Source organism: Lissotriton helveticus, chromosome 4_1, assembly GCF_964261635.1.
Source record: "Lissotriton helveticus chromosome 4_1, aLisHel1.1, whole genome shotgun sequence".
Lineage (NCBI taxonomy): Eukaryota > Metazoa > Chordata > Amphibia > Caudata > Salamandridae > Lissotriton > Lissotriton helveticus.
Genome location: NC_136063.1, coordinates 1,104,897,490 through 1,104,921,538, shown reverse-complemented (window position 1 = coordinate 1,104,921,538; position 24,049 = coordinate 1,104,897,490). Strand labels below are relative to the sequence as shown.

The 24,049-nt window shown below is 44.0% G+C and overlaps 1 protein-coding gene across 1 annotated transcript in view; it reads left to right on the top strand.

Annotated features, from left to right (window-relative positions):
* SLC39A6 (solute carrier family 39 member 6) overlaps positions 1-24,049 on the top strand; it is a 408,063-nt gene that overhangs the window by 98,022 nt on the left and 285,992 nt on the right. Inside the window, exons 3-4 of the mRNA XM_078687710.1 lie at positions 5,507-5,676; positions 19,331-19,522. Coding sequence (XP_078543836.1) covers positions 5,507-5,676; positions 19,331-19,522 — 362 coding nt within the window. The remainder of the gene's footprint in view (positions 1-5,506; positions 5,677-19,330; positions 19,523-24,049) is intronic.

The window sequence follows — 24,049 nt, the reverse complement described above, 5'->3', positions numbered from 1 at the left end:
TCTTCTGCCTTAGGGAACAGAACTCTCATGAGGGTGGGTAGTTCTCCCCACTACCCCACAGGATAGACGCATTGCCGCTACCTGCACCGAAGCATGGTTCCTGCTGCAAGCATCAACCCCGACTTTCACCGCAAGCCCCAGCTTGCCGTTGCAGCATATCAGAAAAATTGCTGCAGCGTGAGTCCCGAGCACCGTGTCACCAATGTCTGTGGCACCTGTTCCAACTTTGACGCAGCACCTGATTGCGACTGAAGAATCCAGATGGGCTGCATTGCCGCAGCATGTCTGGGTTTTTGATGCATCGTCCCTCAATGCTGACTGTTCATCGACACCACAGTGAGGAACCCAGGACGCGAGTCTGGAAGCAGACACACCACCTCCCCTGCCAGTAAGGAACCAACGCATCACCTCCCCTGGCTAGCATAAGGAACTGACGCAGCGCCTCCTATTCCTAGAAGTAAGGAGCTGACTCATCACCTCCTCTGCCAGTATGGAACAGATGCATCACCTTCCCTGTGTAGGAAGAAACCGGTGCATCGTTTTTTTTATTTTTTTTATTTGTTTTTTTTTGTGGCACCTCACCTCCCCTGCGGCCTTGCACCATCTTTGATTTTTGACGCATCTAAGGTACTTTGTGCTAAAACAAATGCATCCGTTGATTTCCATGGACTTACCTCGCTTAATTTTTAAAAGTGATATCTTGAGTTGTGATTGTTGGATCTTTGTCATTTTGGTCTTGTTTTACTCAGATAAATATTGCCTGTTTTTCTAAACTCTTGTGGACTCTTTACAAATACTTTACACATTGCCTCTGAGATGAGCCTTACTACTTATGCCAAGCTACCGAGGTAGTGAGCAGAGTTTAAATGTTCGAATTAATTCCTTTTATACTCGGCCAAACGTTATAAAATAACTGTGCGGCTCCGAGCTGTTATCTTGAGTTCTGCTCGCTGTACAGATTTCCTTTAAGATGCCCCAAAGGCGCTACAAAAGGACCAGACCCTCCTTCTTCCTGGTCTCTATTTCTTTCTCTCACTTGAATGCAGGATGGAGATGCCTGATTTTCGACAAATTTCCTAAGGGGGGTGTCGTGCGCCTTCGAGTTCTAGAGGGTTGCAGCCATTTTACACACCGCTGCCATCTCTCTCCCCCCCTTTTCTTTCTATATATAATGTGCCCACTTAGTGCAATTGTGTCCTTTTCTTGTGAAATCAACAGCTTACTTGAACCTGATGAAGTGTGGATGTGGTGGAGATAGGGGGGACTCAGGTGTGCAGCGCCTATTTTGAGCCTTTGATGAATGGTGCTGACTGTTGGCTTATTCTTAAACGGAGGCAGTTCAACTTAGACCTTCATGGCAAGAGGACTTCTCTTTAGGCATGCATTGCTGATGTTTCACTTTAAGCTGAAGTCTTGCTTATGTATGCCCACCAGGGCCGGACTGGGAACCGAAACTGGCCCTGGCAAACTGCTCGGCTGCTCCCACCCATGGGGGGAGGGGTGATGCGGCCAAGCTGTTTGCCTGGGGAGGTTTCAGACGATTTTATTACTGGGGTCCGATATTGCCGGCCCCCGGTAAAAACTGACCCCCAGGGGCCATAAACCAGCCCCCACCCTGGTGGCTTACCGGGGAAACCCCCAGTGCCCTGATGCCCTGATGCCCAAATGTGCTATCTTTGTCTGCACTCCGAATGTCTGGTTTATCAAGGGCTGTAGGTGTGCAGTGGCCTCATCGGGCCATTTCTTACTTCCCAAATAAACCATAACTAGATCACTCTTGTTGGATACCGAAAACTGCAGGAGATTTGAACATGGACTAGAAATATAACTGTTATCTGAAACAACTGAGTGACAACCTATCCATTGTCAGTGGTCTTACAAGCCATGATTTTCACTTTGGAAAAACTGCCCATGTTACCTGCCTATCTTTTTGAGGCATTGTCGGTCACACATTATTGGCCTAATATGATACAGTTCAGAAAGCAGTTGAACTAATTAGTTATTGATTGTCAGGCTGGGCTGTGCAAAAGCACTACCCTTTCCTGATTCTTAAAACTTTAAAGTACTACTGATCAAATATTTTGAATCTTAATCCAGTTTCTGGTTCTTATGGTTCTAAGTCTCACTTTGGTTTTCAACACACACTCTTTAACGTACAAGAAGGTTCTGTTACCAACTCTCTCCAAGTTAAAAATGAGTGTAAGCAGCGTTTATTTCAAAAAGTAGTAAAAAATTTTTAGAAACGTGGATAAGTGCAACATAATAAACAGAAGTAAGATCAAAATTCCCCGGCAAAATGCCCCATTCATTGCATTATTGTTTTGTTCAACGTTGCATGATTGTTCAATGGTTATTCTTTCCAAATTACTGTAGGTTGAACCGCTGTCAATGCCATTTGCAAGTGGACATTTTAAAATGGACTTTCAGTGTATTTCAATTATGTTTGGATGTTTATGATTAACTCTAGCAACCTGTTGCACGGCCCACTGATTTTTCTGTATCTAACAAAAACTCTGTCTTCTACACCACGTGACTACCTGTGCACTGACCACTTTTTCTGATAAATGACATTTTATAAACCTATTTGTAATATTGCCATTGTTCATGGTTCTTTAATGCTTTGAATACCACAAATGACTAATTGTACATGTATTGATTGTTGCCTAACAGTTTAATAATACCCGCATACAATGGTAGGTCATCTTGTTAATAACTTGCCCTGGTTTTAAAATTTATTTTTATTGTTTTTTAGTAAATCTCAAAAACAGCGGAGGCATTGTTCCTCTTTACTCCTTCCGTTTGAAATGAATATGACTCATTACAACACATACTAATACCACACGTTCCATTACAACACGGGTATTACTACGCTTGGCAATTATGACGTGCCATTACATCGCATACTTTTACCACGCATGCCATTACAACGCAAAGGCATGCGTGGTAAAGCTGTACTCATGGTAAAAGTATGCAATGTAAGTGACACTACCCTGCCCTAAACCCTAATTTAGTACCCCGGCACGATCCTCCCTGACTCCCAGTACTTTCCCTACATTAAGACTACCCAGAAAGACCCCCCAACACTACCCTAAACCCATCAACACTACCCTGCACTACAGACACACCACAACAGTACCCTAAAACACTTCCTCCACCACGACCCTCCCCCGATCCGCACCCTGTACACTACCCTGCACACCCCCGACACTACTCTAAACCCTAAAACACTACCCTGCACTACATACACAACACATTACCCTAAACCCTAAAACACTACCTCCAGCAAGACCCTCCCCCGACCCCAGTCCACTCCCTACATTTAAACACTACCCTGCACGACCCCCCAACACTACCCTAAAACACTACCCTACACAAACACCACAACACTACCCCAAACCCTAAAACACTACCCCCACCCAGGCCCAATCCCCCTTACCTCTCTCTCTCCTCGTGGTTCCTCTCTTCTGGTTCCTGCTACGCTTCACTTCGGCTGAGGGGCAGTGCATCTCGTTTTGAGGAAACGGAAGAGCCTCAGTTTCCTCCCAATGAGGTGGATCGCCATTACATCGCATGCGTTGTCAAAGCGTATGCGATCTAATAACATGCGTTGTAATGGCTATGCGTTGTTACATCGCATGTGTTGTAACGCTTGCGATCTAATGGCATGTGGGGAAACAGCCGCGTTGTAATGACTGTTTACCATTTGAAATGAAGCTGCATTGCAAATTTTGCCGGCCGTATGGCTTTTCTGCTAGAAGCTCGCTCTTGAGCTTGTCAAATTGTGAGGTGCTGTAATTAGTAAAGGGATACAAAAGGGGATGATGGACGGAGCGTTTGAGCAAATCAAACACTCACCCCCAGTCAACTGATCTGGGTTTAATCCATCACCATTCTTTAGCCCACTCAGCCACCCCATTTCAGGCATGGCTATATGCAAATCAGTCTGACCCTGTGCCTCATGGGACCAGTCCAGCCCGAACTGCCAAGCCATGTCTTCCATGGACCGGAAACAAGCATCCTGGGACCGGTTTCGGATTCATAATCCTCATCAGCCAGGCTATCTTGAATCCAGTGGCCAAGTGAGCAAGGGACTCACATCTGAGCATACCCTGCCACACTTAGGGCGAACAAAGCGATACAAAAGGGGAGGATGGACTGAGCGTTTGAGCAAATCAAACACTCACCCCCAGTCAACTGATCTGGGTTTAATTCATCACCATTCTTTAGCCCACTCAGCCACCCCATTTCAGACATGGCTATATGCAAATCAGTCTGACCCTGTGCCTCATGGGAACAGTCCAGCCCGAACTGCCAAGCCATGTCTTCCATGGACCGGAAACAAGCATCCTGGGACCGGTTTCGGATTCATAATCCTCATCAGCCAGGCTATCTTGAATCCGGTGGCCAAGTGAGCAAGGGACTCACATCTGAGCATACCCTGCCACACTTAGGGCGAACAAAGCGATACAAAAGGGGATGATGGACGGAGCGTTTGAGCAAATCAAACACTCACCCCCAGTCAATTGATCTGGGTTTAATCCATCACCATTCTTTAGCCCACTCAGTAAAGAATTGGCTTGGTAGTTTGGTCTGCCCTGTTCCCATGATGCACTGGGCCAGGGTCAGACTAATTTGCATATAGCCAGGTTCTGAGCTGGGATGGTGCAGTGAGCTAAAAAACGGTGATGGATCAAGCCCTGATCTTTTGACTGGGTATGAGTGTTCTGTTTAACTCAGATGCTCTGTCCATCACCACCCCCTTTTCTGAATAGTAATTAGTAAAGGATCATATGTGTTTGGGGTCAGAACAGTACTGTGGGTGTTTGAGGTCCGTTTTAGATTTCTATTACTGAAGCTATGATGTGAAGAGAGTGTGAGTATTGCAATAGGGACAACTAGACCGCAAACTCCACAGGGTTGTTTAATGTTATGCTTTAACATATTGGATATTTGTTTCAATGTGAGGCACAGGAAAATTGTGATATGCCCAGAATTTAAAATATTTTAAACCATTGGTGAAGCAGCGATTTAGAACCCGATCTCCAGATTCCAAATCCTTCTATTTTGATGTTAAACCAATTCGTATTTAAGTGTTCTGCTTTGGTTTGTGGTGGCTTATTTTATGCCCCTGCATTTCATATATTTCTTGATTCCTTTCAGAAGATTGCTAATAAATCCAATCCATGGCTCAATATTCAGTCGTGTAAATGTGTGGTTAAAATGAGTTCCTAATGTCTACATATGCCTGGAGCATGATTTAGGATGGCCACCTCTATGTTCCATCACACGTTGTTTCCAGTCTTGGACTTTCATGTGACAACCTGATGTATTTTGATTGTTGTAATTTTGGTGTGTATCCATTGATCTACTTAGACTAACACATCTGATAGCAGTGATTTGTAAGTCAAAAGCTTGGGAGTAGAAACTGTACCTGTGCTGGCTTAGGGGCCTAAAAATTTATCCTGATTATCTATCTTAATGTGCATTTTTGTGTTTTAATTCACAGCGTGGATTGGGGGTTTCATAGCCATCTCGATCATCAGTTCTCTGGCTTTACTGGGCATTATCTTAGTGCCTTTGATGAACCGTGTGTTTTTTAAGTTTATGCTGAGCTTCTTAGTGGCACTGGCTGTGGGAACACTAAGCGGGGATGCATTTTTGCATTTACTTCCGCACGTAAGTATTTTATTTCTATATTATTTTTCAGTAAAGACTGTGGAAATGTTAATTTCAAGAAATACGTTTCGCTGGGAAATGTTCGTAAAGTTTTAGAGTGACCAGTAGAAACAACTAACAAGTTACGCTCTTTAAATGTCTGCAGTAAAATAATGTTTGACCCACACCGCTGAGTAGTTTAGAAATAGTTTAAAACAAGATTTGAAAAGCATATAATGTGTTTCATACTGTATAGCTGGGATGTGTGTGTTTGAGTGTCAATGAGTACAAGCTGTACCTGGATAAGATTGTGAATTTTCTTTCTGGTCAATAAATTTGTTGTATTTTGAATATTGAATACTTGGGATATAGAAGCAGAGCCAGGAGGGAACACGTTATTTTTCTCCTGTCTTGTTTATGTGTAGAGGATTTTGTTACAAAACCGTAGGCTCTATTAAGCACTCTGTTCTTACTAATTTCATTCAATGGTTGCTGATATCACACCCAAGAGAATCTCTGCCCGAAAAAGATAAATGTGGGCAGCATTACTAGACTTGAACAGCTATCTGTATACTTGTGTGCAGGGACTTAAGCAGCAAGAAAAGGGTGCCGGAATAAGCAAGTGCCATCTGTTTTGGTCTATGGGTGGTCCTTGATGTCATTGGTGTCAACCCTTGATGTGTTAAAGGATAGTGTTTTTTGGAAACACATTTGTTACAGTGGAATTATGTGGCTCTTCTTGAATTAAAGCAGTGATAAAGGAGTACATAATATTGGCCTGCATTTCTTAAATAAAAGTAAAACTTTCTGTCACAGATTAGCTCGGGATATATGCTTTTTGTATCTGCTGCGACATGAACTCACTACCTTCAATATGAATGATGGCCCTCACTGCTTATTTATCTGAGGTGTTTTTTGAGGATCCGCTTGAGGGGGCTTTAGCATCAAGGGCATCCTTATCTATCATCAACTGGGCCTACTCCAAACTTTAACAGATGCAGATAAGGTGACATTTTTGAGTGATTTCAGTTCTTAGATCATGCTTCATCTGAAGAGGCAACTGTGCGTCCATATGTTAGACCTTCTGTGTGCACACTCTCAACTAGCACATGTAGTCTGTGCTTTACTTCAGTTGCACAGACCATAATGGTGGTATATTTACACTCTGACCATCTCACACTACTCAGCTAAAATCTCCTACTACATACTCATCTCCTTGTAGGCCTTGAAAAACACTAAAAACAGAACACAAGGGAGGTCACACTTGCGTTAGACTATTCAAGTCAGACCATGATCTTTCCCTCTTCGCCTTGTCCTTCATCGTATAGATCCGTGAAACTGCCATGATTTCTCATTACCTACATTTTTCCAGATGGTTCACCCAAGGTTGTTTTTTTTTCAAAAACTTTGCAAAAAGAGAGGACACATCTGGTACAATTCTTACTTGACAGTGCACAAAGCTCTCCACGTTGCAGAGCTGCTCAAATACAAGAAAGCCATTTGGCTAAAGCTAGCACTTACCAAACTAGGATTGAGGCCACTGTTGCCTCAGTCGGGATTATTTTTCATGTAGAGGAGTCTAACTTGTCCTGCAGTTTCAAAATTCTAATATCACTCCTCATCAGTTCTCCTCTTAGCTGCTCTGACTCCGGCCAACCTAAAATTGATACAATTATAGAATTCCTCTGTCTTTCTGAATAGACCCCCTCTTTTAGTTCTACTGCATTGGATAGTAACTCTTTTAGTTCTACTGCATTGGATATTAAGTCCACACACACACTTTCTGCCTTTTTTCTAGCATATACTTTGTATATGCTGTTCTGGTTAAGATCACTAGCACTTAATGTCCCATGGCTGGGGCTAAGATGCCGGCTCGTGACTGAGCGCAGCCGGTTTGTGGGTTGGGCCTCAGCTGGAATGCATCCGAAGGAGATGGTTTACTAGGGCCCTCTTCCTTGCCGTACTTGCCCTTTGCCAGTGCAGACACCTGGCCGAATGGCTCTCTGGATGTCGAGCGCTTTGCTGTATGTGCGGGAGCTTTGGATTTGGTGCAGCGAGCTTGGAGCGGTCTCATACCTGCCAACTCACACAATGCCACAGTGTGACACACAATATCTGCTCCCATCACAGGGTCTTCCAGTGAGGAGCCGATATCACACTGGGCAAGGAAAACGAGCGATGCACTTTGTCCTCCTGTCAGTTGGAGGATTCCTGGCAGCATACTGTGGAGGAGTAGACATGGGCCTCCCTCTTGTGCGTTGTTTAGACTATCTTGACGGAGATCTAATTGCATTTGTCACATTGTTTCTTCTGCCTTTACGTGCTAGGAGGCAGCTAGCTCAGTACTTTGTTGCAATCTCCCAAAGGGTATCAGTGTCACCAAGACCTGAACACAAGCAGATCTATGAGCTTCTGGACTTCTTGCTGTTTTCATTCTCATCTATCAGTCACATATTCGCTGGGATGCCGGATAAGGGGACAATAGGGGGGGTGGGGGGGCTGTAGCTGGTACCCTCTCTCCTCAAAGGCTTTAGAAAGAAGCTGCTTCTCCCAAGTAAGTCGGGAGATAACCACAATACTGTGGGTCCGGGGCGGGAGAGTCGGTGGGGAGGGGAATTCGGGGTACAAGTTCCGCGCAATTTCCTGCAGCTTCTCCAGATTTGTCGGATCCAGTAGGGGAGGCCTGGGCCTCTCAGAACTGGTCTGTAATTCTCCAGGCATGGAGAACTTTGGTAGGATTCTACCTGTTGTAGGCTCTGCGGGGACGGGGCAAACCTTTAGTTTACTTCATCACCCCTCTTTGCTTCAACCAGCACAAAGAATATTGGGAATAGGGAAGCATCTTCAGAGGCAGTGCCGCGGGCTCCAGTCATCCCCCCGCCCCCTTTCAGCTTGGTTCATCAAAGCTATTGGGCAGCACTCACCTCACTCCCTCAATCCTTACTACCACCAAGGCGGGGATTCAGCACTAGAGCACTTTAAGGATTCTTGTGCAATAGTCCGGTCCATAGATCTCTCTGCGGCTTCATGTCCACCCCAATCTGCCTTTCATGGTTACAGAAGGGGCTTCCAGCCATGCCATTTCCAGTCCACAACCGCACTGCGCAGTCTCTCCAGCCTCTGCATGCCCGTAGGCGTCATACCCACAGACCTCATGGGTCAGGTGGCCAGTGGTCTGCCATTCCGCTACAACTGCCACAGCCTCTAAACCCTCTTAGTTTGACCCTTTACCACCATGAGCACCCAGTTGGCGGCAGCATTCAGCGTCATCTGCCTCGGTGGTAGTCCATAACATCGGATAGATGGGTTTAGCAGAGCATCCGAAGGAGCTTCACCCTCCTCTTCGAGACTACCCCTTCCCATGCCCACCCTCTCATGATCAGCTGACAGAGGATCATCTGTCGCTTCTCCGTGAGGAGGCCACGGCTGTCTTGGATAAGGTAGCCATAGAACGCGTTCCGGTGCCAGAAGTGGGATGTGGTTGGTACTCCCGCTACTTTCTGGTTCCCAAAAAGGGCAATGACCTCCATCCTATCCTCGATCTCCATACTCTCAACCTCTTCCTTAAGAAAAAGTTAAAAATGCTCATGTTGACTCAGGTCTTGTCTACTGTGGAGACTGGATGGTAGCGTAGAACTTTCAGGACGCCTATTTTAACATACTAATCCTGTCTGCCCATAGTCGCTATCTGCGGTTTACGGTAGGCCATGAGCATTTTCAGTTCACCCTGCTCCCTTTTGGCCTTACCAGCGCTCCTCGGGTGTTCACTAAGATGATGGCGGTGGTTGCAGCTTCTCTGCCGGGATCTGGATTGCCACTCTTCCCCTATCTCGACCACTGGCTGTTGAAGGTGGTCTGGTCTCAGGCTGTCATCTCCCACCTCTAGACTACGGCGGACCTCCTGCACTCGCTGGGGTTCACTATCGACGTGCCAAAGTAACACCTGACTCCTTCTCAGATGCTCCTTTTCATCGGAGCTATTCTGGAAACAGTGCAGTTTCTGGCTTATCCTCCCAAGTTGTGAGTCCAGGATATTCAGGCTATGATGGAGGTATTTCAGTCTCTATCTTGGTTTTGGTGAGACTGACTCTGAGGTTGCTGGGCGTCATGGACTCTTGCATCCTGCTGGTGATATATGCGGGCTCTGTAGTGGGACCTGAAGTTCTAGTGGGCACAGCATCAAGTATTTTCTCCAACATAGTTCAGATTTCGGAGGGAACTGTGAAAGATCTGTAGTGGTGGATAATTCAAGTTCAGTTGTTTTTATATGGCGCATAGCTACCAAACCGGGCCTCTCAGCACTAAGTAGCAACAACCCCTGCGGAAAACCTTAATAAACCTATTGCCTAAGACCCACGCTTCAGAAAAGGGTGAGCCTCTGACCCAATCAACCATGATTGGGTCAAAGGCAACATCTCTCCCTTCCCGAACCAGATCTCACAGTAGTGGCAGAGGCGTAGGTGGAAATCAGAAGCCTATGGTCTCCTGCGGAATCAGGGCTCCACATGAACCTGCTGGAGCTCCGAGTCATCAGACTGGCATTGAAAGCCTTTTGACCCTCCATCAAGGGAAGGCTGGTGTAGTTATTCACTGACAACACCACCGTCAGTAACAGTGCAACAGACTGGGTGAGGTGGGGGTCATGCACCATTTGCCATGAGGCCCTGCATCTCTTGACGTGACTGGAACGACGTGACGTTTCTCTAGTGGTTCAACATCTGGCCGGTCCTCTGAACGTCAGAGCGGCCGAACTCAGCCAAAGATGCCTAGCGGATCACAAATGGAATCTCCATCCGAAGGTGGTGTAAGGTCTCTTTCATCAGTGGGGAGAGCCTTGGTTATGTCAGTTCGCCACCGCTGAGAACGCGCAATGTCAGCAGTATTGCACGCTGGTGTTTCCAAGGAGGCACTCGCTCAGAGACACCTTTCGTCTCAAATGGAGCTCAGGCCTCCTGTACGCATTCATCAGCCGATTCCACTCCTTCCCAGAATTCTCAAGAAGATAAAGAATGACTGGGCACCGAGTCAACCTTGTGGCTCTGGACTGGGCATGGAGAGTCTGGTATCCCGAGCTTCTGAGCATGGCCATCTATCCTCCAATCAGGCTGACCCTGTGCGAAAATCTTCTGGCGCAGCAACAGGGAAAGGTTCTCCCCCTGAACCTGTCCACTCTCTGCTTTCTTGCATGGAAATTGAGCAGCAACAGTTAACAGCTTTCAACAGTCCTCTTGAAGTTTGTAACATCATTTTGGCAGCCGCCAGGTGACCCTCCCACCAAAACGGTATACGCCTGCCATTGGAAGAAATTTGTGCCATGGTGTGCAGAAAAATGCATTGATGCCCTTTCGGCCCCTTTTTCTGAAGTTCTGCTTTTCATTCTTTCTCTTGCTCAGAAGGCTCTGCTCTATGCATACTTAGGAGCTATCTTTTAGCATTTTTGCCTTCATACGGTTGCTTGATCATACCTCTTTGTTCAAGTTCCCTATTGAACATCGTTTCCTTAAGGGTCTTAATTATCTCTTCCCTCCTTCACCATTTATTAGGCCTCAGTGCGAACTTAATTTGGTTTGAACTTTTTTGATGTGCACTCTTTTTGAGCCTCTACACAATTGTCACCTCAGGCTTCTCTCATTTGAAACCAGCCTTCCTTGTGGCTATTACATATACCTACAGAGGGAGTGAGCTGCAGGCCTAATCATCTAAGCCTCCCTACCTTTCAGTATATCCTGACAAAGTGGTGCTTTGCACACACACCTCTTTTCTGTTGAAAGTGGTTACTCCTTTTCATGTAGGCCAATTTATTACCTTGTCTACTTTTTTTGATCCTCTACATCCCTCCAAGGCAGAGGAGTGACTCCACCGCCTGGACCCAAAAACAGCATTGTCATTCTAGCTTGACCGCACGAAAGAGTTCCGGTTGCATGACCAACTATTCGTGAGGTATGTTGGTGCAAAGAAAGGTTGGGCAGTGCAGAAGCTGAGCATCTCCAGATGAGTCATGCTCTGCATCAAAATCTGCTACACGCTGGCCAAGAAGCAACCTCCTGAAAGTTTAAGAGCTCATTGCACCAGAGCTACATTGGCCACCACTGCGTTAGCGCACAGAGTTCCATTCCTGGATATCTGCCAGGCAGCACCGTGAATTTCCCTGCTCATGTTCACCAAACATTACTGTATGACCAGGTGGGTCCACTGGGATGGGTACTTTGCAGGACTTTTTCATTTGAAATTGGTTTGCAGGTCCTCCTCCGCGGGTGGTATTTCTTGGGTATCTATTCTAAGGCAAGGAATCTGCAGCTAGAAGTCTTGATCGTATTAACAAGTTACTTACCTTCGGAAACGCCTTATCTGGTAGAGACTATATCTAGTCTCAGATTCCTTACTGACCTAATATCCTCCCCACTCTGTGACAGGATTTCTAAGGGACAGGGAGGATTCTTTTCAGAGCCCTAATTTTGACACTAGTGTTCTTCATGGCTCTGAGCTTTTGGCGTGGAAAGTCGTGAAAAGAAACTTGACGTCCGAGCGCATGGGTGGCGATTATATAGGTTCCGCAATGTCACTTCTGGCGCCGACGATAAACACAGAGTCGATTGAAACCACCTACCGGCATGCAGGGCTACTGCTTCGTAAAAATCTTCCGGATCCAGTCTGACACCTTGGGAAATTCTAAGGTAAGGAATCTGTGGTTAGAAATGGTCTCTCTAGCAGATAAGGAGTTACCGAAGGTAAGTAACTTGTTCACCATAATTCTTCCCCTGAATTTGATTGTTTTAAGGGTTTCGGTCATATCTTTTCTGCTTATTTTCTGTTCTTTCCTTTCTGCTTGTGGTGGCCTACCAATTTAAGAATCGTTGTTGTCATGTATGGACTTTGTTTTCTAAAAACAAAAAAAAAACAAAAAATTACTGGCACTTCTAAGGATCATCTTTATATCCCTGCCCTATGAGCATAATACAATTTCACGCCCAGGTCACTACTCCTGTCTAGTCTAAATAAGCTAAATTTCTCTGGAAACTGAGGAAGTGCCTAGTGACTGGAAAAAACATCCCTACTGACCTATCTTGATTTTTGCTTTTTGCATTCAAGATCACAGAAGCACAGTCAAACAACTCACTTCTTTCGTTGAGGCCTGAGATATCCAGAGCAGCCATCAATCAGGGTTTTGCCCTTCATTCCGTGCAGATACTATTTTAGATTTCAGAATCAATCACATTTGTAAGATAATGGATATGCTGGGGGCGAGACTGCGCTGATCCTAAAGACTTTTGTGCGGTTGCGGTTAATCAGTTAATCATGATTAAATGTCTTACTCACTGAGGTCTGACTGTTTCCACCCTGAAGTGGGGTACCTCTTTATTGGAAGACTGCCATTGGGCCCTACAGCACCTTTTGACTTGAGCTTTAAAAAAAACTCTATTGCACTGTTCAACAGGGCTCTGCCCAGAACCCACTATTTAACATCTCTGACTCCTTGGCTAGACTAATCTGTTCCTTTGGCCTTATGTTTTATGCTTACGCCAACAACACTCAACTGATCATCCACTTAGATGGGAGCTACCTTCTCTTCCAACTCCACTTCAAGGCTTGCCTTTGTGTGTTGCATCTTAGATGAACCACAAGTCATTAAGGCTCAACACCAATTTATTTATATATTTATTTATGTATGAGTCTTGTAGAGCGCACGGCTACCCCCAACGGGGGTGTCCCGGCGCTGTGGACGGCAACGGCAAAAACCAGGAGTTTAGTAGCTGGAAAATAGCCATGTCTTGAGTTTACGGAAGATCTAGTTTTTCATAATTTCTACGCCTGGTCCTATAACTGGTGCCAGAAATTTTTGATTGTCCTCCCTCTCGAATACAACTTTCTATACATTAGTCTTCAAGATTTATAATTGTGAGTTTGTAGCGCATTAGAAATTCAGTGGACCATCTAATTCTTGGGGTCAAAAGACTCTCTTAGATTAACTGAAAGAATCATGGAGTTTGAACGATGCTTTAAAGCATGGGGGATTCGCCTAAAAAGACAGGAAAAACCAGGATATCCAGAACCACTATGCCAAGCACAAAAAGAGAGATTCGATGGCTTCAAAGACAAACAAAATCCAGAGAAAAGGACAAGTGTACTGAAAGGGGCCAGAAGCATTTCAGTCCACAGACAGACATATATCCACTGAGCTCAAGGCAAGCCCAAGGACCATTCAGAGAGAATTATTGGAATTGGGTAGCAAGGACCATCAATACAATGCCCGAGAAGAAATGACAAAGCATGCAACAAAACACTCCAAAAAATCACCAATTAAGAATTTGCTCCTGGAACATAAACGGCATAGGAAATAAATCAGACAACACTCCGCTTCTACTTTACCTCCAGAAATTTGACATAATTGCCCTTCAAGAGACCTGGTCGGATCAGCCATGCCAAATACAGGGCTTTAAAGCACATCACATACCAGCTACAAGAAATGCCAAATATGGCCATTCAAAAGGTGGCCAAACCATATACTCCTTAATAAAGAGTATAAATGAAAAAAAGAAAAAAGACGCCACACAGTCAGGTAACAACAGCATAAAAACAATAGAGCTGGAACTAGGGGGAAAAGATCAAAACCAAAAGCTCTAAACTTATATGTTCACCTCCGAGAGAAAAAAGCCGGGATGAAACTACTGACTGCAGAAGTAACAAAGATATTGTCAGAGGAGTCAACAACCAACCTCTAAGTAACAGGGGACTTTAATATGTACTTAGGCGGGCCCCAGACAAGGGACTCACTCCTGAAAGAACATTTTAACACGTGGGGAATCCCTCAACAGGTGGCTAGTAAATGGGGAAATCAAAACAGACTGTCAAGAGACAGCTTGAAATATTTGCAACATCTCAACCTTGTAGCTCTAAACGGCCGTTTCATAAACGACATCCCATCGGCAGCCACTTTTCACAATGCAACTGCAAGCTCCACAATAGACATTACATTCTCATCACTACAACTGTTTGGCAAAATTCTGGACTTTCGAATAGGAACACCCGCAACCAGCGACCACTTACCGCAAGAGATCACTCTAGACACCTATGGGGCGGCGGTTACCCTACCAGTAGCTAACGTGGGATCTTCCTACTCGGTCATACAAAAAAGAATAAAATGCAAAACGCATAACTTAGAAGGCTTTGAAAAAGAAGCTAAAAAACTGTGGGAATAAAGCATTGAGACCCTGACAGATAATCTAAGCCGATGGCAATTATTTACCAGCAGCCTTGGAACTGCCCAAACAAGATCAAAAACGGACCACACAATATCGGAATATCAAAACCAACCTAGCTCCAAAAAGAGTTCTCATAACAAGGAAGAGGAAGACAATATAATAAAACAGAACATAAACTTGAAGTACCATAAGAGAAACATCAATAAATTATTGCGGCAACTACACCGAGATGGTCCGGACAAAGAAGTCCAAAAGGAACTGCAAAAACAAAAATCCATCAAGAAGAAAGTAATCTGGAACCTGAAAAGGGAGGCGGAGAAAGAGTTATGGGCAAAGCTGCTCCATGATGCAAAATGAAACAACACAAGTGGAAGATTCTGGAAGACAGTGAACGACCTCCATAACTCAACAATGCCCAGCATAAATTCTCATATTACTGAAGAAGCCTGGTCTGAATATCTACTGCTCCACTTCAATACAACAACAAACAACTCTGCCAAGAAGCCATCAGAACTCAATAGAAAATCCTTAGACTGTACACAACTAACAGAGACCACTTCAATGAGCTTTACAGAAAAACAAATTATAAGCAGGATAGCAAAAGGAAAGACAGAGGGGGCGCCAGGCCCCAATGGAATTCCTCCCATCTTGTATAAACGAAATCCGGAATACTGGGCAGCAGCCCTATCGCCACTAATCAAACAGATTCTTGAAACGGAAACAATTCCAGACTCATGGAAAGGCTCAATAATAGCTCCAATTCACAAGAAAGGCAGCAAAAATGATCAAAAAAACTATAGACTTGTTGCCTTAATCGACACCGAGGCTAAATACTATGCAGGTCTATTACTAGAGGACCTCACGGAATGGGTGAATGAAAATGCTGTAATCCCCATCACCCAGACAGGCTTTCGGAAAAAATCAGGAACAACGACTAATATTCTGGCCCTAACTCTCCTACTAGATGCCGCCAAACTTGCCAGCCTACCCCTCTATGTATTCTTCATTGGCTTCACTTCAGCATTCGACAACATCAACAGAAACTTACTATGGGAGAAGCTGGTTAACAGGAAAATACCGACAACTTTACTATCACAACTGATGCTATTACACACGGACACATGGGTAATAATCAAGCTGGGCTCAGGAGACTGCCTGTCAAGAAAAGTACAGACGACCAAGGGCCTCAAACAAGGGTGCGTTCTAGCCCCGACCCTTTTTAACATTTTTATGTCGGAACTTTCTCCAATGCTAGACGAATGCAATCCTCTCGCCCCAAAGCTAGGAGGATTTATTGTTTCAAACTTGATGTACGCCGATGACATCGTGCTTATCAGCCTCACGCCGATAGGGCTACAACACCTAATCAACACAACATACACCTATGCGGCTACGAATGGCCTCAGCATAAACCTCTCAAAAACAGAAGCCATCAGAATAAACGTGAAGACTACCACACCCAAATTTCTCTGGCAAATGGGAGGCCTAACATTGGAAACCGTGGACGAATACAAATATCTGGGCGTAATTGTTGACAGAAAGGGGACATTTCTCCCTCAGAAGGAAGAAATATCAAGGAGAGGAACCACAATATCGGTTGCACTGAGAAATCTTAAAAAGAAAGTATCCGGCCGCAGTTTCACTCCACTCCTACAAATAATTCAAGCAAAACTAACACCGGCCATCACCTACGGAAGCGAATGCCTCCGAGGAAGGGATGCACAGATACTGAACAATACAACAGCCAGGGCAATGCGAATGTTATTCAATCTGCCTAAATACACCTATCAAGCACAAATAAGACTTGAATTTGGCCTGAGGAACCAAGGAACAGAAAGAATGGGTGCCTATGCCAAAAGTTGGCATAAAATACGGGGAGCCGAGGCCTCATCCCTGGACCACCATCTCTGGAATGAGCTAGCAAGGAGAAACACAAGTGCTGCCGCAACCTATTTAAAGCATTCAATACAAACTTTGGAGCTACAAGATGCTTGGAAGAGCATTATCTCACATAACTCGTTTAAACAACTAGCAAATAAATCTGTAAGGATCATGTCGCTAATAGAGGACAAAGCAGCATTAACTAAAAGGGCACACGGTTGGACTGTCATCCAAAACGACACCAGTAGCTCATGCCAAAGCTACTTAATAGCTGGCAACACACGGTCTGCTAAGGAGAAATTTATACGACTAAGGCTGGGCATCCTTCCATCACAAAACCATCTACCCCTGTGGAAACGGCCACAAACTACATCAAGCTGCCGATTATGTGGGGATACAAAAGAGGACATCCTTCACTTAATATGCATCTGCAAAGGTCTGGATAAGGAGCGCCGACAACATCTAAAGCCAACCTTAAATAAACTGGGAATAAGGACATGCCGGCAGGCAGTCAAAGCATGTTTCGACGGAAAAAACATCCAATTAGCAAGTCATCTGGTCAAATTCCTCAAAAGCTGAAAAGAAGCAGAATGACAGAAAGGAGAGTCCGGAAGAAACTAACCTACACAACATTTAATTCAGACTGCCGTCCCAGTATGCCCCTACCACAAATTCATGCCACGATCACCGTGGACGGATCACGAAATCTTAATAATCTGTAGAGGCTGCAGGGAGTCTATGGGCTTGCTTTTCATTTTATCACATCCTTTTGATGGTTCTGCGCAAAATTGCGCCAAGAGCCCATCGCGGTACGGACGAGAATAAAGACTCTTTTTGTCCACACAATGACTTGGCATCTAGATAAGCAAAAGCCTAACGACTCGCAAGCTGTATTTTTTAGCTTTATGATGTTCTCAGAATATTTAAGTTAAGTTTACCGAAATGTATGATAGCAATGTTTTAATAGACAAAAAAAATTATTTTAAGTTCACCTACTTGTAAAAATGCTAATTGCAATTGTTTTAATTAACTGAGCAATAAAGAATTACTTACTTAATTACTCTTAGATTATGGCAAACATTTGTTCCCTGCACTGGCTGTCCATTCAGAGGTGCAGCATGTACTTTACTTCCTATCAGTGCTACAGAGCCCTCCATGGAACATCACTTATGACATGGCCTCACACTTCACTCCTTGTGTTCTACCTAGAAATCTACACTGAAGTACGGCACACCTTCTGACTATTCCAAAATTCAGCAAATCTCATCTCAAAGGATATGCTTCCTCAGTATTCAACCCTAACGCCTGGAAATCTCTTCTTTCTAATCTCTACACGGTCAGCTGTTGCGCAATATTTTGCAGGGTTTGACTTCTTTTGTTTTTCCTGACTAAGCAATGCCTCTCGTCATTGGCAAAACACTCTTGATTGGGTTTCCTTCTTTTATTTATCTTTGTTGGTGGGACCTTGCATTTGTCTTTAATTAAGTTATCTGTACATTAAACTTTGTCTGATGTGGATTGGAGAGTCTGCATTTTTTCAGTTGAAATTAATGGACCGGGCTTGCTCAGTCTTCTGCTTAGAGCTGGTTACTTCAGGTATTTTGGATTTGTGATTGAGATACATAGGGGTTTTCTTGTTAGTATTATTCTCCTAAATCATGAAAGTTTAGCAAATTGACCAGCCCTTTGGGGAATTCTTTGGTTGTTTTCTGTGCTTGGATTATTGATGGATAATAAATGTGATGTTCAATGGATGTTTGAAAATTTGTGTTCTCAAACACTGTGAAATGTCTGGTTCAAGGTGTTGACTCTCTCGAACCTATCTGTTTTGGCTGTTTCTCTCCATCGACAGCGGTTTCTCCCCATCATCTGAAGTCTTTTCCTGTCCATGACATTCAAGAAGGACAATCTCTTTTTCTTGTCATCTTCAGCCTAATGTTCGAGATGACCCCGGACAGGATGACTTTGTGCATGCATGTAGTTGTTCATATCAACCAGAGACTGCACTGTATGCGGGTACACATTAATAGGACTAGAAAATATCTTTGACCTGAGCACACTCATCGCATCCTTATAACTGTCCCAATGACTACAGTACCCTACCTTTCTATACATAACATTGTTTTTAGGCCCCATTAGGTCGTACATCTAATACAGCTCCTATAGCCAAGCTGTAGATCTTTTATGGACTATATAGATATAAAAATCCGTTGCTACCCAAGAGGACTAGATTCTAGTGCGGAGGAAGGAGGCTGGAGAGCAAGTCAGCTCTGATCATGCCCACACCTCGTACATTTTCATGTGGGCAAGATGCTGTGTGCAGATGAGCTGAGAAATGCCACAGGCAGTATCTCAATAAGGGTTGGCAGATGTTAACATTTCTGTGCAGTTCATGAGTAGTATCACCTCCTCAGCACACAAACAAGTTCAAAAAGTTCCCAAAAATGTTGTGACTTTGAAGGATTGATTTAATTAAAACCCCCATTTCTTTGGTTAATTTAATAACTTCCAAATCCTGTTTACTGCATGTGTTTCAATATATTTTGATTGTGAAAAATGTTTACTCATATTATTTTTTTATTTTTCTCTCATAGTCCCATGCAAGACGACATCATACAGAGCCGTTCCATGCGAATACCCATTCACATAGCCATGCTTTCGACGAATCCCCTGCTCATTTAGATGCAACATGGAAAGGTCTGACAGCACTAGCAGGCCTATATTTCATGTTTCTTGTTGAGCATTTGATCACATTGGTCAAGCAGTATAAAGATAAGAAGCAAAAGGTGAGATTGTGGTTATTTTTGCACTTCTCCAATGCAACATAGTATATGGTTTGGATGTACTGCCTCTTCAGCTGTTGTATTTGTAAATTGTTTCCCAAATAGGGTGCTTTAAATTACTTGAGATCTCCTTGTGGCTATTGGAAAAAGTTGAGCGCATGTGAAGATTTGTCTATTTAAGCACAGATGCCATGATTAAGTTACACTTTTGTCTTTTAAATGTAACACTTTTTATTGGTAATTAACAGTAAAATTATAACAATTTTCGCACAATGTAACATCCATCATTGTTTAATTCATATTAACACAGATAAGTGAATCTACTGCTGCATTCAATCTAGTCCTACTCCTAATGCCCCAGCATACTGTTAATACACTCGGGTCAAAGAAAGTCCTCCTTTGCCTAATTCTTGAATGCTTGTATGGGCAGCCTCTCGCAAGATGGATTGTTTTTTCCATAATGTCACATCTGTTCATGTCCTGGCACTATTCTTGTACTGGAGGGGCTGTAAGGAAAAGACAGTGTTTAGTTTGATCTCCTTTGAATAACAGACACCCTAGTTCAATATCTCTCTTGGTGCTTCTCCAGAAACTCACCCTCTTCAGCTATTCCCAGCAGAACCAGACTCCCAAATGTCTCCCCCTCCCCTTGAGATTCTGATTGTTTCCCAGTTGTAAATCCCTTCAGATTATTAACTTGTGTCACCCGAGCAGAGTCCATTCCAGCCCAACAATCTTCATGCCTTGTGCCAGCAATTCCGAATTTCATTCGTTGCCTGGGTTGGGCTGGTAGAATTAGCCCCCCCCCCCCCCAATATAGTGCCCATAGTAACCTTGTTTCTGTGTTTTAACAGTTCAGCTCATGTGCCAGAGTCAACACGACACGCTAAGAGCCAATCATTAAGGGTAATCAGCGGAATCTCCTAATAATTTCATTGGATGCCCACCACTTTGAGGCTGCAATGGTACTCTGATTGTGTGTGGTTATCAATGGCAGCTCTGCAGTGGTGATAACTTTAGATCCTAGGTCTGTTGAGAATCTTGGGTAAAATGCATTCCTAGGTAATCAAAGCTATTCTGTGCTAAAAGTAGCTAGGATTGCCAGTTGTGTGCTGCTTAACCCACATCCTAATGTATATGCCTACATTTGTTTTAACGTATGTGTTCGTTTATTCGGCCAGATGTTGTGAGAATATATTGTCAGTAAACTACTAGGTTTTCAATCTGCAAACACCCCACAGTAGACGTTTCTACCTTCCCACAAGCACCTCTACTGGTGCATGGTCCGAACTGCACTCCTGTTGCACATTACATGTGAGCACCTAGGATCAATCAATCAATCAATCAATCAGCAATTTTGTATAGCGCGCTACTCACCCAGTAGGGTCTCAAGGCGCTGAGGGGAGGGGTCTGTTAGTTCTCGAAAAGCCAGGTCTTGAGTTGTTTCCTGAAGGAGAGGTGGTCCTGGGTCAGCCGTAGGTGGATGGGGAGGGAGTTCCATGTCTTGGCCGCCAGGTAGGAGAAGGATCTTCCTCCAGCGGTGGCTCTGCGAATGCGTGGTACGGCGGCGAGGGCGAGGCTGGGCGATCGTAGCTGGCGGGTGGGTGTGTTGAAAGTGAGGCGGCTGTTGAGGTACTTCGGGCCCATGTCGTGGAGAGCCTTGTGTGCGTGGGTGAGGAGTCTGAACGTGATCCTCTTGTTGACGGGGAGCCCGTGCAGGTCTCTCAGGTGGGTCGAGATGTGGCTGTGGCGAGGGATGTCCAGGATGAGTCGTGCGGAGGCGTTCTGTATGCGCTGGAGTCTTTTCTGTAGTTTGGCAGTGGTTCCCGCGTACAGGGTGTTCCCGTAGTTCAGTCGGCTGGTGACGAGTGCCTGGGTGACTTTCTTCCTGGTTTCGGTCGGGATCCATCGGAAGATCTTACGGAGCATGTGCAGGGTGTTGAAGCACGATGACGATGAAGAAGTGGCCAATGTGTTATGTGTCTCCAAATTGTATGATTGTTCCCTAGCTTCTGGGTGCCATTATCTGCAGGCATCCATCAATGAGTCTGTCCAGTGTGCCTGTTAGGGTAGTGGGAGATAATGTGATTTCCTGGTACAAGTGTTCCACTCTAAGTTCATGTCTGCAATGAAATGCCTTCCCAATATTACAAGAGGTAGGGGAGGTTTCATATAGACACGTATCAAGGTTTGTCGATCCCCATTCCAGTGAGGAATTTAGTGGGCAAGTGCCCACCTTATTTTCAGTTCAGGCACTGCCTGTAATCCTCTTACTTTGCATGATATTTAGCCACACCAAAAAAAAAAAAAGAACATCAGCAAAGTGGAAAGGCTTGTAATCTGTGATGTGAATCTGACACTTTTAAGCGCATCAGATTTCACATATCTATGATTAGATGCTGGCTGTATTAGAGTAGAACTGTTGTCATTTGTATGGGTTATGGGTGTTTTCTACTTCTCCAGTGAGAAAATACACGTTCTCATATTTTAAAAGACTGAATTGTTAGGGGCCTGCAGACACATTTGGGTGGATGGTGGAAGTATAAGGAATGCCACCTCTTAACAACTAACACCTTGTGAATATTTCTTACTGATCAGTGCCATACATTTTTTAGCACTCTGCTCATGCTCAAATGTGTATTTGCTCCTATGGGTGTCTGAGCATCCACTAGTGAAGATGAGAGCTTTGGATTATGGTGACAGCCTGAAAAAATTTCCTGCTCATTTATTTTCTCCATAAAGAATCTGCAGATCTGTTTAATAGTTTTTTCCCCCTAAAATAATACTTGGGAGATACGTTGTGGAAAAACATTCATTTTGACTAATGCATTGTGAAGGGTTTTTAGGCTGCGTTATTTCAATGTCGGCTTCTGACACACAGCTTTACACTCCAAAAATAAACTGCTTTATTTTGATGGTGGTGCAGTTATGAAAAAACATATTCTGTTTTACTGTTAGTTGAAGACGTGCAGAAAATATTTAGGAAAATTGTATGTGTTGCTAGTAATATTAGATTCTAAAATTATTTATTTATTTATTTATAACATTTGTAGAGCGCGCTGTTACCAAACGGTGTCCTGGCGCTATAGTGATAGCTCCCCTGGACTACACCTCCTGACTAATTAGTGAACAGCCACGTTTTCAAACTTTTCCGGAAGGCCAGCAAGTCCGTGATCTGTCTCAGTGCCGTTGGTAAGGAATTCCAGGCGGTAGCTGCCCCTAGGACAAAACTTCTGCCACCCCAGCATACTTTCCTAATGCGTGGGGTCCTAATCAGCCCCAGCCTGCCGACCTGAGATGCCTCCCCGGCCTGTACCACTGGAAATGCTGTTGTAGGAACAACGGGCCAAATCCATGGACCGCCTTGAAGACTATACACAAGGATTTAAAAGTTATCAGTTTCCGCACTGGAAGCCAGTGTAGCTTCGACAGTTCCCCGGAGACGGAGGCAAACTTTGGTAGGCCTGTGATAAGACGGGCTGCAGCGTTCTACAGTACCTGCAGTTTGTTAAGCAGCCCCTGTTGTGCCTGCAAGAATAAACTATTGCAATAGTCGAGGCGGGATAGCACGAGGGCCGTCACCACAGTTTTCCTGCACTCCTCCGGTAAGAAAGGGAGGATCTTCCGGATGATTTTCAGAGACCAGTGGATGGAGGAGGTCAGTGCATTTACTTGGGGTTTGAAGGAGAGCTTATTATCGATCTAGACTCCCAGGTTCTTTACCTTCGTAACAGGAGTGGGGAGTAACAGGAGAGTAAAGTTCACTTGCTGGGGGATGTCCTTGCGCAAAGAGTTTCTGTGAAACAATATTCATTTTAAAGTACATATGCCAATATTTGTTAACATTTTCAAAAGCAGATATTGCAAGCTTCAATCCCCCGCTCTCCTTGCCGTTAATAGATATTTTTAATTTTCACACTGCTTTAGTTTGGTGGTACTGCTGGTTGCATGTTTAATAAAAACGCACATGTAATTACCATTTAATCGCCACTAACTCATTCCCTACATATCGTGTGCTTGTAGCAGTTACCACTTTCCACATACACAATTTACCATGTATTTTCAGTTTTATAATTGTCAGATGATTTTTATATGAATTTTTATGTGTATAGTAACTTTTTAACTTTTTAACTTGTTTTAAAAACTTGTCTGTATGATTGATTATGGTTCTGTAGCATACTTTTATGATTTTAAAACAATCGAATAAAGTGTTTCTGACTAATTGTCAGGTATCTGTCATTTTGTGAGGTTATTCAGTGCTGAGCTGATATGTCGTATACAGACTCCTATATCTTCTTGTTATGGTGATATTCATTTGTTTGGTCTTGATGGCTTTTACCACCCTCAACAGATACTCTTTTATGTGTTTATTTATTTTATTTATTCAAAGTTTTATATAGCGCGAACAGGATCCTTACAGATATCAGAGCGCTTCACAAAGACAGGGTAGGGGCAGTAGAGATAATGGGAACAGTATGATAGTCAATAACATGGTAATAACATGGATAATAAAAACATACATAAAACCAA